The sequence below is a fragment of the Gossypium hirsutum genome, chromosome A02 (genome assembly GCF_007990345.1).
Source record: "Gossypium hirsutum isolate 1008001.06 chromosome A02, Gossypium_hirsutum_v2.1, whole genome shotgun sequence".
In the NCBI taxonomy this organism is placed as follows: domain Eukaryota; kingdom Viridiplantae; phylum Streptophyta; class Magnoliopsida; order Malvales; family Malvaceae; genus Gossypium; species Gossypium hirsutum.
In genome coordinates this window covers 90,209,078-90,224,829 of record NC_053425.1, presented here as the reverse complement: position 1 = coordinate 90,224,829, position 15,752 = coordinate 90,209,078, and the positions used below count along the sequence as shown (strand labels likewise).

At 33.7% G+C, this 15,752-nt stretch overlaps 1 protein-coding gene across 3 annotated transcripts; it reads right to left on the bottom strand.

Moving 5' to 3' along the window:
- Positions 1-13,291: 13,291 nt before the first annotated feature.
- LOC107952403 (polygalacturonase-like) lies at positions 13,292-14,951 on the bottom strand. Of its 3 annotated transcripts, none has more exons than XM_041086631.1 (4): positions 14,781-14,951; positions 14,376-14,678; positions 13,767-14,282; positions 13,292-13,689 (listed from the first exon to the last, which is right to left on the bottom strand). In XM_041086631.1, the coding sequence occupies exons 3-4, from the start codon at positions 14,250-14,252 to the stop codon at positions 13,612-13,614; spliced, it is 564 nt and encodes a 187-aa protein (XP_040942565.1). In that variant the 5' UTR covers positions 14,253-14,282; positions 14,376-14,678; positions 14,781-14,951; the 3' UTR covers positions 13,292-13,611. The 3 variants fall into 3 exon arrangements, with proteins under 3 accessions (XP_040942565.1, XP_040942567.1, XP_040942570.1); XM_041086633.1 differs by having other exon boundaries at positions 14,376-14,589; XM_041086636.1 differs by having other exon boundaries at positions 14,376-14,457.
- Between the last annotated feature and the right edge of the window lie 801 nt (positions 14,952-15,752).

The window sequence follows — 15,752 nt, the reverse complement described above, 5'->3', positions numbered from 1 at the left end:
CAATGCCATATCCCAGATATGGTCTTACATGTTATCACATATCGATGCCCCTGTCCCAAACAGGTGCTTACACGTAATCTCATATAGATGCCAATGTCCCAGACATGGTCTTACATGAAATCACACCTCGGAAGTCCTGATGTCATGACATCAGTATCCTATACTATTCCTAAGGTTCATACGGGGCTTTCAACTTCGTAACTCAATCAACTCACGCTCGAAACAAGTCCTCCAATGCTTGATTCAATTCGGCAACATATATAAATATACAATTCAATTCGATAATATATACATTTAAATTTAAAAGCATTTATTTGCATAAGAACTTACCTCGTATGGAAACGAACAGATCGGAACAACTATTCAACAACTTTTGACTTCTTCCGATCCAAATTTGATTTCTTTCTTTCTTGATCTAAATAAATTCAAATTTAACTTATTTAATCACACATTCATTCAATTTCACCCAAAAACACATAAATGGGCATTTTTCACTTTAGCCCCTAACATTTTATATTTTTACAATTTAGTCCCTATTTCAAAACAACACAAAATACACAAAATTTCATCAAATCCAAGCATGGACGATTCTTCCATAGGTCCCTAGAAGCCCATTAATTCCATTTATTTCACATTTTAACCCCTCAATTTACAAATTTCACAATTTAATCCTTAATAAGCATTTTTATCAAAAATCATTTCATAAACTATGAAAATCTAAAAACAAATATTTATTTTTCATCATCAAACAACAAAAAGCTTTAATATTCATCAATGGCATTTCAGAAATTCATCATCAAATTTGGATATTATGTATGGCTAGCTAATATACGAAGCAACGATCTTAAAAACGTAAAAATCATCAAAAATCGAACAAAAATCACATGCCAATTCAATTTTCAAATGACCGAACCCTAAATAGCCATGGTTGTCTTCTTTCTTCTTCAAATTTTAGCAAACAAAGATGAACACTCTACTAACCTTTTGTTTTATTTTAATTTATTAACATTAATACATAATTTACCATTTTACCCATGGCTATTTAACTTATAAATTAATTAATGGTTGTCCATAAATGTCCACTTACACTAATCTTGGTCAAATAACATTATAAGGACATACAATTAAATAAATCATGGCAAATAATCACTTAAACAATTAGCATGCCACTTTTGCATTTTATGCGATTTAGTCCCTTAATTAAATTAACTAACTAATCGGTAAAAATTAAATCACGAAATTTTCACACATATCAAATAACTTTCTATAAACACCAAAAATAATATTAAAATAATTTTATGACCTCGAATTTGTGGTTCCAAAACCACTGTTCTGATTTAGCTAAAACTGGGTTGTTACATTTAGTCGGTTCTCAGACTACATAGCATGTGTTTGAGTCTAGCTATACATGCCATACGTGAATTATGATAGTGTGATGAATCTTGACAATTTTAAACTGTGTTTTTTATATAGTAATGGATCTTGATCGAGCAGTGGCGGATGATGTTGAGAGTAACGCACCAATTCCCATCCAAGGAGCAGTGCCTAGTGAGAGTAGACCTGAGATCATGAGTTAAGGGGGAGGGGCTCGAGAAGCCTTCTTCTAAGTAATGAACGAATGGTTTGCTGATTTTGTTCGCATGAACCCGATCGTCTAACAAAAACAACCTCCATCCCCTCCAAACCCTTAACCCATACCCCTAATGCCTCAAGGTATGGACTTTATGAGATTTCATAGAACCTCGGTCGATAAAATTTGAAAGCAAGGGGCTAAAGAATTTAGAGTAAATACCAGTGACAACCCCAAGAAAGCATAATTTTGGCTTGAGAATTAGATCAGGGTATTTGATGAACTATCATACAAACCTAAAGAATGTTTGAAGTGTGCTATTTCCTTGTTGTGAGATGCGACATATCGTTGGTGGAAGACACTATTTTCTATGGTTCCAAAAGAAAGGGTCACATGAGAATTGTTTCAAGATGAGTTCTAAAAGAAATACATTAGTGAGAGATTCATTGATTAGAAACACAAGAAATGTTTAGAATTGAAACAAGGCCGCATGTCAGTTACTGAGTATGAAAGAGAGTTTTCCAGGCTCAGTAAATATGCTCAAGAGTGTATTTCCTCTGAGGCTATAATGTATAAGAGATTCAAGGATGGGCTTAATGAAGACACCAGGATGTTATTTGGTATTCTTAAACTAAAAGAGTTTTTGGTACTCGTTGATCAGGCTTGGAAAGCCAAGGAACTAACTAAAGAAAAAAGAAAAAGCTGAGTCTAAGGCTAGAGATGCAAGAAAGAGGCCGGCGGGCAAGTCATTTCAATCTCAGTCTAATAATTCTAGAGAGATGTATTCTCGTTCTCATAGTTCAGCTGAGTATTCACGTGGAAATTGTGAGAAGTAAAATTCAGGTTTTAAGTCTCAAGCTACATCTGTGGCTAGTGTGGGTAATGCTAGACCTTTTAGACTTAAGTGCCAACATTGCGGTAGACGTCATCTTAGTGTGTGTAGGATGAATGGTGGATCTTGTTTCAGATGTGGTTCTCAAGGCCACTATATCAAAGACTGCCTCGAGGTGATCGAGAAAGAAAAATTTTCAAGTACAAGGCTGAGTAGTACAGCTTCTAAAGGGAGACCTCCGAGAAATACCGGTATTAGGGCTAGTAGCAAAAATGTGACGAGAGATACAACTATGAGATCTGAAGCTAGAGCTCTAGCTAGGGCCTATGCCATACGTGCGTATAAGGATGCATCTTTTCCAGAAGTGATCACTGGTACTTTTTCTCTTTATGATACTACTATTATTGCCCTGATTGACCCTGGTTCTACTCATTCTTATGTATGCATGAATTTGGTGATTAGTAAAAATATGTCTGTTGAGTCTACGAAATTTGTGATAAAAGTGTCAAACCCATTAGGTAGGTATGTATTAGCTGATAAAGTATGTAAGAATTGTCCTTTAATGATTAGAGGCCATTGTTTTCTGGGTAATCTCATGTTATTGCTGTTTGATGAATTTGACGTAATTCTTGGTATGGATTGGTTAACTGCTCATGATGTGATAGTAAATTTTGGAAGAAAATTTATTGAACTGAAATGTGAAAATAGGGATATTTTTTGGGTTCAACCAGATGAATTAGATAACCTGCCTATAGTAATTTCTTCTATAACTGCTCAAAAATGTATAAGAAAGGGTTGTGAAGCTTACCTTGCCTTTGTACTGAATACAAAAGGGTCTAAGTTGAAAATTGATTCAATGCCGGTAGTATGTGAGTATCTAAATGTGTTTCCAGAAGAGTTGTCTAGATTACCTCCAATTAGGGAAATTGAGTTTGGCATTGAGTTAGTCCCGGGTACTGCACCTATTTTGATTGCTTCGTATAGGAAGGCCTCAATGGAATTGAAAGAATTAAAGTCTCAGTTGCAAGAGTTAACGGATAAAAGTTTTGCTAGACTTAGTTTCTCTTCGTGAGGTGCTCTAGTATTATTTGAGAAAAAGAAGAACGGATCCATGAGATTGTCCATTGACTACCATCAACTCAACAAGGTAACTATAAATAATAAATACCCATTACCGAGAATTGATGATTTTTTTGACCAATTAAAAGGAGTGACATGGTTTTCAAAGATAGACTTGAGGTCTGGTTATTACCAGTTGAGAGTTAAGGAGTCTGATGTACCAAAAACTATATTTCAGATGAGGTATGGTCACTATGAGTTCCTTGTTATGCCATTTGGGTTAACGAATGCACCTACTGTGTTTATGGACTTAATGAATAGAATTTTCCGACCATACTTGGATAAATTGTTGTGTTTATTAATGATATTTTAATTTATTCACGAAATGAATCCGAGCATGCTGAACACTTGAGAACTATTTTGCAAACTTTGAGAGACAAGAAGTTGTATTCTAAGTTTAGCAAAAGTGAGTTTTCACTTTGAGAAATTAGATTTTTGGGGCACATTGTTTCGGGTGATGGTATTAGAGTTGACCCGAGTAAGATTTCGGCTATTATTGAATGGAAATTGTCGAGGAATGTGTCAGAGGTTCGAAGCTTCCTAGGTTTAACTGGTTATTACAGATGGTTTGTTAAAGGATTTTCCATCATTACTACTCCAATGATGAGATTGTTACAGAAAGATGTCAAGTTCAAATGGACAAAAAACAGAGTTTTGAGAAATTAAAGGCATTATTAACTGAGGCACCAGTTTTAGTGTAACCAGAATCAGGGAAAGAATTTGTAACTTATAGGATGCATCTTTGAATGGATTGGGTTGTGTTCTTATGCAAGAGGGCAAAGTAGTAGCCTATGCCTCGAGACAATTGAAGCCACACGAGAAGAACTATCCAACACATGATTTGGAATTGGCCGCCATTGTGTTTGCATTGAAGATTTGGAGACATTATTTGTTTGGTGAAATGCCATATCTATATAGATCACAAAGGTCTAAAATACTTGATGACCCAAAAGGATTTGAATCTAAGGCAACGGAGATGGCTTGAGTTGTTAAAAGATTATAAGCTTGTGATTGACTACTACCCCAGAAAAGCGAATGTGGTCGCCAATGCCTTGGGTAGGAAATCGTTGTTTACTTTGAGAGCAATGATACACGGTCGGCTTTTTCAGGTGCAATTCATGCTAAGTTGCGAACTAGACTGACTTTTCTTGAAGAGATTTGTGAAGCTCAGAAAAGTGATAGTGATTTACAAACCAAAAGAGCTCAGTGTGAATCCAGAAGTGACTCAGATTTTCAGATTGGTTCTGATAGTTGTTTGATGTTTTGAGATGGGGTCTATATACCGAAAGATGATGAGCTTATTCAGAAAATTTTGCACGAGGCACATAGTAGTTGTTTGTCTATTCATCCGAGTAATACGAAAATGTATAATGATTTGAAGAAAGTGTACTAGTGGAATGGTATGAAAAGAGATATTTCTGAGTTTATGTTGAAATGTCTGATTTTTCAGCAGGTAAAGGCTGTACACCAAGTACATTCAGGATTACTTCAGCCTGTCTTGGCTCCCAAGTGGAAATGGGACCGAAATTCTACGGATTTTGTGACAGGTTTGCCTTTAACTTCGAGAAAGGAAGATGTTGTGTGGGTTATTGTTGATAGACTAAAGAAACTGGCTCACTTCATTCCGGTACGTACCGACAACTCACTTGATAAGTTAGCTAAGTTGTACATTGGTGAAACTGTTAGGTTGTATGGGGTGCCCATTTTGATTATATCAAATAGAGATCTGAGGTTCACATCTCAGTTTTGGAAAAAGTTACAAGAAGCTTTGGGTACGAAGTTGAACTTTAGTACCGCTTTCCATCCACAAACCGACGGTCAGTCGGAGAGAGTAATTCAAATACTTGAATGACATGCTTTGATGTTGTGTATTGGAATTCCCAGGTAGTTGGGAAAAGTACTTACCATTGGTAGAGTTTGCTTACAACAACAGCTATCAGTCGAGCTTGAAAATGGCGCCCTATGAGACATTGTATGGGCGTAAGTGCTGAACATCCTTATATTGGACTGAACTTAGGGAAAATCAAATTCATGGGGTCGATTTGGTTAAGGAAACTGAAGAAAAGGTAAAAGTGATTTGAAATTGTCTGAAAGCTACTTCGAATAGACAAAAATCCTATGTGGATTTGAAAAGGAAAGAAATTGAGTACCAAGTCAGTCATAAGATATTTTTGAAAGTATCTCTGTGGAAGAAAGTTTTAAGGTTTGGTTAAAAAGGTAAGTTAAATCTGCGATTTATTGGACCGTATGAGATCACTCAGAGAGTTGGACCAGTTGCCTATCGGTTGGCCTTGCCATCAGAGTTGGAAAGGATTCATGATGTGTTCTATGTTTCTATGTTGTGTTGTTATAGATTTAATCCTTCACATGTGATTTCACCTATAGAGGTTGAGATTCGACCAGATATGACTTATGGTAAGGAACCAGTTAAGATTATAGCTCAGGAAGTCAAACAATTGAGAAACAAAATTATCGCCCTTGTGAAAATGTTATGGGTTGAAGAGGCTACATGGGAGCCTGAGGAGGCAATGAGAAATCAATTCCCAAACCTTTTCACTGGTAAGATTTTCGGGGATGAAAAAACCTAAAGGGGGGAGAGTTGTAATATCTCGATTTTGGATCTAGTTAGAATGGTGGTTTGGAAACCACAAATTCGAAGTAGGAATAATTATTTTATGATTATTTGATGGTCCATGATATGATTGCATACTTGTGTGAAATTTTCATGAAGAAATTTTATGCCTAAAGTGTCCAATTTGATGTCAGGGACTAGATTGCATAAGTTGAAAAACTTGTGTTCTAGAAGCTTTTAGTATGAAATTGCTTTGGAATTTTAGTTAGAGGTCCTTAAATATAAATTTTACCAAGTTATAAAATTTTGGAAAAAAAATGAGCATGAATCGAAAAAATTTGAAAGAAAGGCCTTAAGGGCATTTTTGTCATTTGGTTAATAAAAGAATAAAAAAGGAAACATCAAGCAAAATTTAGCAAAATTTGTTCATCTTTCTCATGTGGGTGCCAAAATTTTCAAGGGTTCCATAGCCAGGGTTTTCCAACTTTTCAAGCTTGATTGTAAGTGCATCCTAGCCCCGTTTTTAATGTTCTTTGTATTTTTAAAGTTGTCATCAACTAATCTAGCTATTTCTACCCTTTATTTGAGCTAGGGTTCATGTTTGAAATTTGACCCATGTGACATGCTTGTATTTTGATGTTTAATGGAGTGGATATGAAAGTTTGATGTGTGATAAACATCTTTTACTAAGTAATTTTGCATGAAAACACCTAAAAAGGGACCTATTTGTACAAGTTGAAAAATGGGTAGTAAATATGTGAAATAGAGAAAACTGTGGGCTACTATGAGTAGGAACATGAATCGGCTAGACTTGGGTAACAAAGAAAATGCATGCATTTCATTTTACGAGCCTAGGGACTAAAGTGTAATTAAGTAAAAAGTTAGGGGTAAAATGGTAATTTTACCAAAGTATGATTTTTGGGTCGATTTGAATAATGTGTGTATTAAATGAGTTAACTTGGTATTATAGATCAAGAGAAACGAAGTTCGGACCTTGACCGAGGAAGAATAAAGTGATTGATAATTAGACTCGTTTTCATCATTTTTGTACCAGGGTAAGTTCATGTGTAAATAATGTGATGTTGTAACATATTTTAATGCTTTGATATTACGTGAATTTAAATGCTTTATTGTTATCATGAATTATATGCCTTGATATTTCATGAGTATATGATTGGTATTATGGACATCGTGAATGACATTACGAGCAAGTTCGATAGCGATGCGATAATCAAGGAAATCCTGTTTGAAGCTTAGGAACAGTTTAGGATACAAGTGACATGTCACTAGGAATTATATGATTAATTTGAGCTAATGACATATGTGATATATGTTTATGTGGATCCGGATGCTGGTCTTGTACGTCCTACCGGTGGCTGGGTAGTTCGGCATGTGTTGCAGACACTTGACAGCTTGTGTAAGCAGCTCATGTAGCTACGTCTTGACGGACAGCTTGTGTGAGCAGACTCGTGAGTACTTGGGAATGAGCCTTTATGTGTTATGTGATATGAGGTAGCTTTGACTACATATGTGGCACTTATGTGGAAGATTCCGAGTATTCGTTAGTATTTCAACTGTTCAACGGGAAATTCAACGAGGAAAGATAAAGGTAAGTTAAGTTTGTGATACAATGGGTAACTTGACAGAAAAACCCAAGGGGTAAGTCAACGATAAGTGAGTATGTGTTGTGTTACAAGTTGGTACAGGTATGTACACTATACTCATGAGTAATGCTTTGGTGTATGATGAAATTATGGAAAGAATGTTATGAGAAGAGTATGTTTATGAGATGTTGATGATAAGCATGTTTGTTTTCATTATGATAAATGTATGATAAGTACTCGTTTAGAATGCATATTATTTGCATGTGGACTTACTAAGCTTTTATGCTTACTCCTCATCCTTTCCATCTATTCTAGAGTTGCCAAGCTAGCTCGGGGATCGAAGGACGTCAGAGATTTCGATCACACTATCAATTGGAACATTTGGGTATAGTTAATCTCAACATTTTGAGTATGGCATGTATAAGAGACTTGGTTATTTTGTTATGTGTCATATTGATTAGCTGAATGTGTTCTCTCGTGATGGTATTATGATTATTTTTTATATGGCCATGAGATGTGGCTTATATTGATTATTGGGTTGTAACCCTAATTAATTATGCATGCATGCAAATGTGTTTATGCTTTGATGTGATTTGTGGTTGCTTGTGGATGATGAGCTTGATGAATGGTATATGTGCTTGATGGATGGATTATGACCAATAGGTGTGACCATAACCATGGTATAAATGGGTAACTTGAAAGTAGGTTATTAATATTGATTGAATATGAAATTGGTGTGGAAGGCTTTAAAGAAGCATGTCAATTTGAGTATTTGCTATGTGACATTATAGACATAATTTTAACCATGATTGTGAATTCTTGAGTAACAAAATGTGCCATGTTGCATGCCATGAAGTGGGTTTAAGTATGTGAGTGTTTAAGGGTGGCAAATGGTTTGGAAAATAGCCTAGAATTTGTCCACGTGGTTAGACACACGGGCATGTGTCTAGGCCATGTGTGATACACAGTCTGCCCTTATGGGCATATTGTATAGTCGTGTGTCCCCTGCACCTTAGTTTTTCAAAAACAGAATTCCCAGTAGTAAACACATGGGCTAAGACACAGGCATGTGTCTTGGCCGTGTGAGGGACACGATCTGGAGATATAGGCGTGTGCCCAGGCCGTGTAAAGTCTGCACCATTTTGTGGCAAATTATGAAATTTTAATTGACCAAAAAGTCAAGCCACACGAGCGTGTGGCACGGCCGTGTGACTATATTTTGGTGCTGAATCATAAACATAGAGTTATACGGCCTGAGGACACAGGCATCTCGAGGGCATACGGGCGTGTCCCCTGTTTCCACACGAGCGTCTGCCCCTATTTCTTGAGAAATTTCCAAGTTTTTCTAAAGACTTCTAAAGTTCTCGATTTAGTCCCAAATCACTTCCGATGTATGTTTTGGGCCTCGTAGACCCATATAAGGGACAATACGCATATATTTAAATGTTTTAAATTGAATGAAAATTTATGGTCTGATTTTGTCTGTATGTGTATGTTTAAGTCCAGTAATGCCACATATCCTATCCCGGTGTTGAACACGGGTAAGGGATGTTACACCGTGTGCTACACACGGACTAGACACACGCCCGTGTGTCTACCTGTGTGGAGAAAAATAAGGCTATTATCCAAGCCATTTGTCACCCTCAATTGCACAAACACACATGCAACCTCAAACCACATTATACAAGACATTGGCACATATACATACTTGCAACCAATTGAACCAAATTAAGCCATCTTCCATGGCTATGCATAAATAACCATCCACACATCATTTACATGCCAATTTTCATCATACATAACTTTACATAACTCATCACTCAAATCCTGTAAGTTACCACATCCATGGAAGGCATCATCATATGATTTCACTTATAAGTAATAATAGCCAATTTCCAATGGCCTTATACAACATAAACTTCAATCCAATATAAACCAACACAATTGGCTACTCAAATGAAGTATATACAAAAACGACCAAGTCCCTATACATGCCATACACTCAAAAAATACTTAAGTTTATCGATACCCAAAATGATAGCTTAATTGTGTGATGCAGCCTCTGACGATCTCTAATCTCGAGCTAGCTTGGTGACACTATAAGACATAGGAAAAGAAGGGGAGTAAGCTATATAGCTTAGTAAGCTCGTATGAAAACAATAAGTAATTCTTACCGCCCTTTATCATGATCAATAATGTAAACACAATACAATATAAATTGCAAAAATCTCATGGTTATAAATATCTTTCAATCACAACTCTTACCATACATTTACATCCCCATAATATAGCGTATGAACACGTAAATTTCAATATGCCTCATGGCCACGATTCATTCAACATAACTTATCGAACATTGCTCATTTCACTAAATCAACCAGTTCCAACAATACAATTACAAAATAATGTAAGTTAAAATAAGTCTTATATTCTTAATACATTTCATCCATAATATGAATTCAACCCTTATAAGGTTCGCATACATACTTGTACCATCTCATAATAACTTCATACACATCGTATCATAAACTTCCATTTCATTTCACCTTTGCACATTCAAGAATACTTCTCGTTGAACTATTGTAATTTCGATGGACATTCGATATCATATTCAAAGTATGCATATTATCTAACCATCATTTCATTGTTCAAGAGTGCCCGTTTAGTACAAGTTCATATAGTAAACTCTCGAGCCACATTTTATATAACAGGATTACTAGTCCAGGCTAAATCCTATTTTAACCATGTGTTCAACAGAGCTTATTCAGGATTTCTAGTCCAGGCTAAATCCATCCGGTTACACATGCTCCAAAGAGTTTAAACTGGATTACCCTTCCGGGCTAAATCCACTTTATAATACAGGCTCGAGAGGCTTAGCTCAAGCTTACCTGTCTAGGCTAAATCTTTTCAGTAATACACATATATATAACATTATACTCATTTTGAAAATTTACCTTATTCCATCAAAATTCAACGTTCAACCGAGACAATAATATTATGTTAAGTTTTGATAGCTTATGTTTATTTCATTATACACACATTATCTCAAACATGTCATCACAATTATACATTTCAATCCAAGAATAATGCTATTTTCTACAACGAGTAAAAAAAAATTCGTAATATCATTCATTAATTATTTAAATGATAAACCATTGAATCACATTCAAATTAATGCTTAATTATCATACGAACTTACCTCAAACAAAAAAATGGCAAACTAAGTCGATTTATCCACGATCTCGTTTTTTTCCCGATCTAAGTCCGAATTTCATTTTTCTTAATCTAAAAGCATCACATTACTCAATTTAGCCCAAAAATCTCATTATGGAAAATTTAAATTTTTGCCCCTAAGATTTCATATTTTTATAATATAGTCCCTAGGCTTGTAAAATGAAATGTACTCATTTTCTTCAAAATCCAAGCCTAGCCAAACATTATACAAGCTAATAATAGCGTACATTTTTCATTATTTCACATTTCTACTACCCATTTTATCATCTTTTACAAATAGGCTACTTTAATGCATTTTCATCAAAAATCACTTAGTAGAAGTTGTTTATCACACATCTAACATGCATTTTCTACCATTAGACATCAAAATACATGCATGTCATACATGGATAAAATTTTAAACTTGAGCCCTACTTCAAAATAAAGCTAGAAATAGGTAGATCAGTTGATAATGACTTCAAAAATGTAAAGAGTGTTAAAAATAGGGCTAAAATGGACTTACAATCAAGCTTGAAAGATGACAAAACCCTAGGGTCATTCGGCCAAGCATGAAGAAGATGGACTTACCAAATAACCAAAATGCCCTTAATGTCTTTCTATGAAATTTTACTTGACCATATCCATTTTTTGTCCAACTTAAAATATAATGGTCTAATTACTAAATAAGGACCTCTGATTAAAACTTCATTGCAATTTCATACTCATAGCTTATAGAACACACATTTTGCATTTTAGCCCCAAATATCAAATTGGACACTTTATCAATAAAATTTCTTAACGAAATTTTCAAAAAATCATGCAATCATGTCGTAGACCGTAAAATAATAATAAAATAAACATTTCCATGGTAGATTTTTGGTCTAAAAACCACAGTTCTGACTAGACCCCAAATTGTGTGGTCCGCTCAATAACCGAACCAAAGTTTAAGAAGAAAAAGTTGGTGTTTTACTTGAGAATTTAAAGAAGAAAATGGTGCTTGGTTGTTTACAAAATGCAATGCGCAATAAAATTTTGAAGGAAAATTAACTACCAAATGCAACAGCTTTTGAAATGAAGAAAGTGTAAACAGAAAGAAAATAATAAAAATGGAAATTAAAACATGAGAAGCAAATGAGCAGTGAAAGCTTATATAGCCAAATTCATTTATAAACTTGGTTTATTTATCCTTCAGATCCTTCCAAATTCTGCCCTTGTTTTAATAAATCCCCCACTAACCATTAGTCCTAATTTACCTATTTAAGTTCTGTACTTTGCTATTATTCCTATTTAGTCCTAATTACTAACGTGATTTCTGTTTACTCTATTTTTAATCTATAATTTAATGTCAATACCATCAGTCGAGTTTCTAGGATGTGACAATCTAAGGTTGGGATAAAAATGGGTAGATATGGTTAAAATTAAAACATACCTACAAGGCTTAAAAGTATAAAATAAAGTGCTGCAAAGATGGGGAAAGGTATGGATGCAAACACTGCTCCAAATTTTCCTACACAAAATATCAAATATGTTAAGATTAAATCACTCTTTGGATCTAATTTAGTAACTTTTTTACATTGCAGTCTGAACTTTTTTTTTGTCGAAGTTAGGTTTTGAGCTTAGTAAATTGTTCTCACATTGAGACTTGAATTAGGTAATCGTTCCCACTTTGGGGCTTGAACTTTTTGATCTTTGAATTCCTTTTTGTCTTTGAATTTAAGGTATTATCATTTAAAATTTAAAAATTTCTTATAAATTTTCAAGCGATGATTACATTCAGTGTCAATAATTGAAGAATTGGTTGAACAGGTTAAACCATCGATTTTTTATTCAACCAATTTAATGGATTCCATTGCCAAACATTTTATAAAACTTTGACAGCTTTTAATATTGAGATAATAGTAATTTTAGCTCTCATCATTTATACATTGTGTCAATTTAATCTTGATTCTAAAAAATTCAACTCCCTAACATTTATATAGTGCAATTTTGTATTTTTTTACAGCTTTGCTTTTATTTGTAACATTCAAGGTTAAATTTAAAACAATAAAAATTAAATTTTTAGATTTTTAATTTTAATATATTTTGGATCAAATTTAATTGATAAATTTATTTTTTAGCTTTCAAATAAAAAAAACTAAAAAAATATCAAATTATACAAGGTGTAAAAGTTAAAGGTTATTTTTAAGATCAAAACTAAATTGATACAATGTATAAATATTGATTATTAAAAATTTTATTATGCCAATTTTATAAATAAAAAAATTATATAAATAAAAAATAAAATAATTAAATAGTATCAGGTTCAGTAGTATTCTAAAAATAATTATATCGTAAGCCTAAATGCATAAAATGTTATCACATTGCAATATTTTTTGTTGAAGTGTATTTTTTAAAATAATTAAGTTTAAGAAAAATATTCTTAATAACATAGAATGTAAAACAAAACAAAATTTGTTTGCAAAATAAATATAATTATAGGAGTTACAACATCATAAAAAAATTATACCTATGCTATTAATTAAGCGGCCAGGGTAGGTTTTGCTGGGATAGGGGCGGAACATGCAGCTGGATTTTGTTTACCACTAACTTTAGGCTTCACATTCAAACATTGTGATACTGCAGGTCCAGTCAGCCCACTGTGCATAATTTCAATGTCTGCAAGTTCCACATTTTCACAAGGAAAAGTAGCACTACAAATAATCTAGACAGCTTCTGGACGCGCAGAAGTGCCGTGAATGTTTTTGAAACTAATGTTGCTTAGTTTAACTTTTGATTCTTCCTGCATCAACAAAATAATGATTCAATGACCGATTAACTCTTTTTGCTCTCTTACGATTTTGATAAATATGTACATACATTTATTTTGCATTTGTTCCATGGGCAATATTTCTGATCAATTGTAATAGGAGAACTGACATTGGTCACGGTAATATCCTCAAAGTGAATGTTTGAACAAGTGCCAGGTTCAGCACCTGACCAACTTTTGATTCTAACACCATTGGAAGTATTAGCCATGGTGCAGTTTTTTACTGTAACTCCATCAACAGGTTCTTCATTTTTAAACAATCCGAGACTGCCAATACTGATACCATGTCCTGGTCCACAAGTTACTCTATTGATAACCAAATTTTTGGAACCATCCCCAATTGAAACACAATCATCACCAGTTTTTATCTCTGAGTTAAGAATATTGACCCCATCTGATCTCCCAATGTGAATCCCATCTGTGTTTGGGCTTTCATTGGGTGCAGATACAATGAAATGTTCGAAAGTAATGTTTTTGCATCCTAGAACATTAATGTAGAACTGCTTACTGTCTTTGATATTTACATCTTGTATCATTGCGTTGGTTAAAAAATCAAACCTTTGGTTCTGTTTAATTCCAAAATGAAACAAAAAATAATTATTACTTAATTTTATTTATAAAAACAAAAGTCATAACTTCTCAATAAGAAAATAACTTACAATAGGAAGTGAACCACAATAATCATGACCTTTACAACCTTCCCTTTTATAAGCAGTGGTTCCCTGGCCGTCAAAAACTCCTCTGCCAGACAATTTGAAATTTTCAATTCTATTGAAGGCAATCCATTTAGGCTCCTTGAAAGCTCAATAGGAGCCTTCACAGTGCCTTCAACTTGAAGCTCAATAGGAGCCTTGCAAGGACCATCTAAGGTAGCTGTACTTAAAAAAATATATCCGTTTAGGAATCACAATTTTTGACGGAGATGTCGAAGCACATGCTTTTTTCCAAGCATTCAACAATGGCTAAAACCAAATAAAAAAGATACATATAAAGATAAGAGATTTGAAAAATAGTTATGCATACTTTTATCTACTGACTATAAAGCTATATGATATTTTGCTTACCTTACTCAAATATGTTTTCTCGTCTGCCTTTGCATCAAACTTTGCAACAACATCAGAAACACCACCACCTCCTCTTCCTTATCCTTCAACGGATGATATAGACCAAACTACTAGTATTAACATGGATGAAACAAAATTAAATTGAATAGCCATGCTTTATTTTTATTTACTTCAAAGAGAGAATGATTTCTGTCTTTTGTTTTGTTTCAAACCATCTTATATAGAGAGTAAGGCCAAATTACAACCAACTAAACATTTTCTATTTTAGTTAGCGTGGGTAAATAATATGACCAAGATTTACTTACTATAATTAGCACATCTTTTTCTTTTTGGAAGGAATTAACTCGTTAATTTGCCAACAAACTTGATATAGTAAAAATAATTAACTAACAGGTGACTTATATAACTATTTAAGGTTTTTATATATAAATGAAATGATGAATAAAATTGTCGACTTAGCTCAATTGGCATCGACATTGTTGCACATGCTAGAGACCATGGGTTCGAGCATGTTGAAGGGCATTAATGCTCTCCTATATTAAGGGTTGGGGAGGAGTTATGAGTAGTTCTAGGCATTGTATAAAAAAAACGATGAATAAAATTATCCATTATTAATTTCTTTTCTATATTATATTAATAATTTATTATATGGTTAGATATAGATAATTAAATGTGTATTTAATAATATTAAAAATTATAATATTTTATTAATTTTAAATATTTTTAAAAATAAAAAATTATTTATAATATAATAATATTAAGCTTGACTTAAGCTACTTTTTATATAAAAATAAAATCATCCATAAAAGGTAAGTCATTCTAGAGGAAAAAAAAAGGCTTATTTTTCATTGAATTGTAAGTTATTTTCCATTGACCAAACTGCTTTCCATGAAACAAACACAGAAAAATGTAGAAAATATTTTTTGGGAACCATTTTCAATGAAACAGACAGTGCCTGCCTTGATTGAGTTG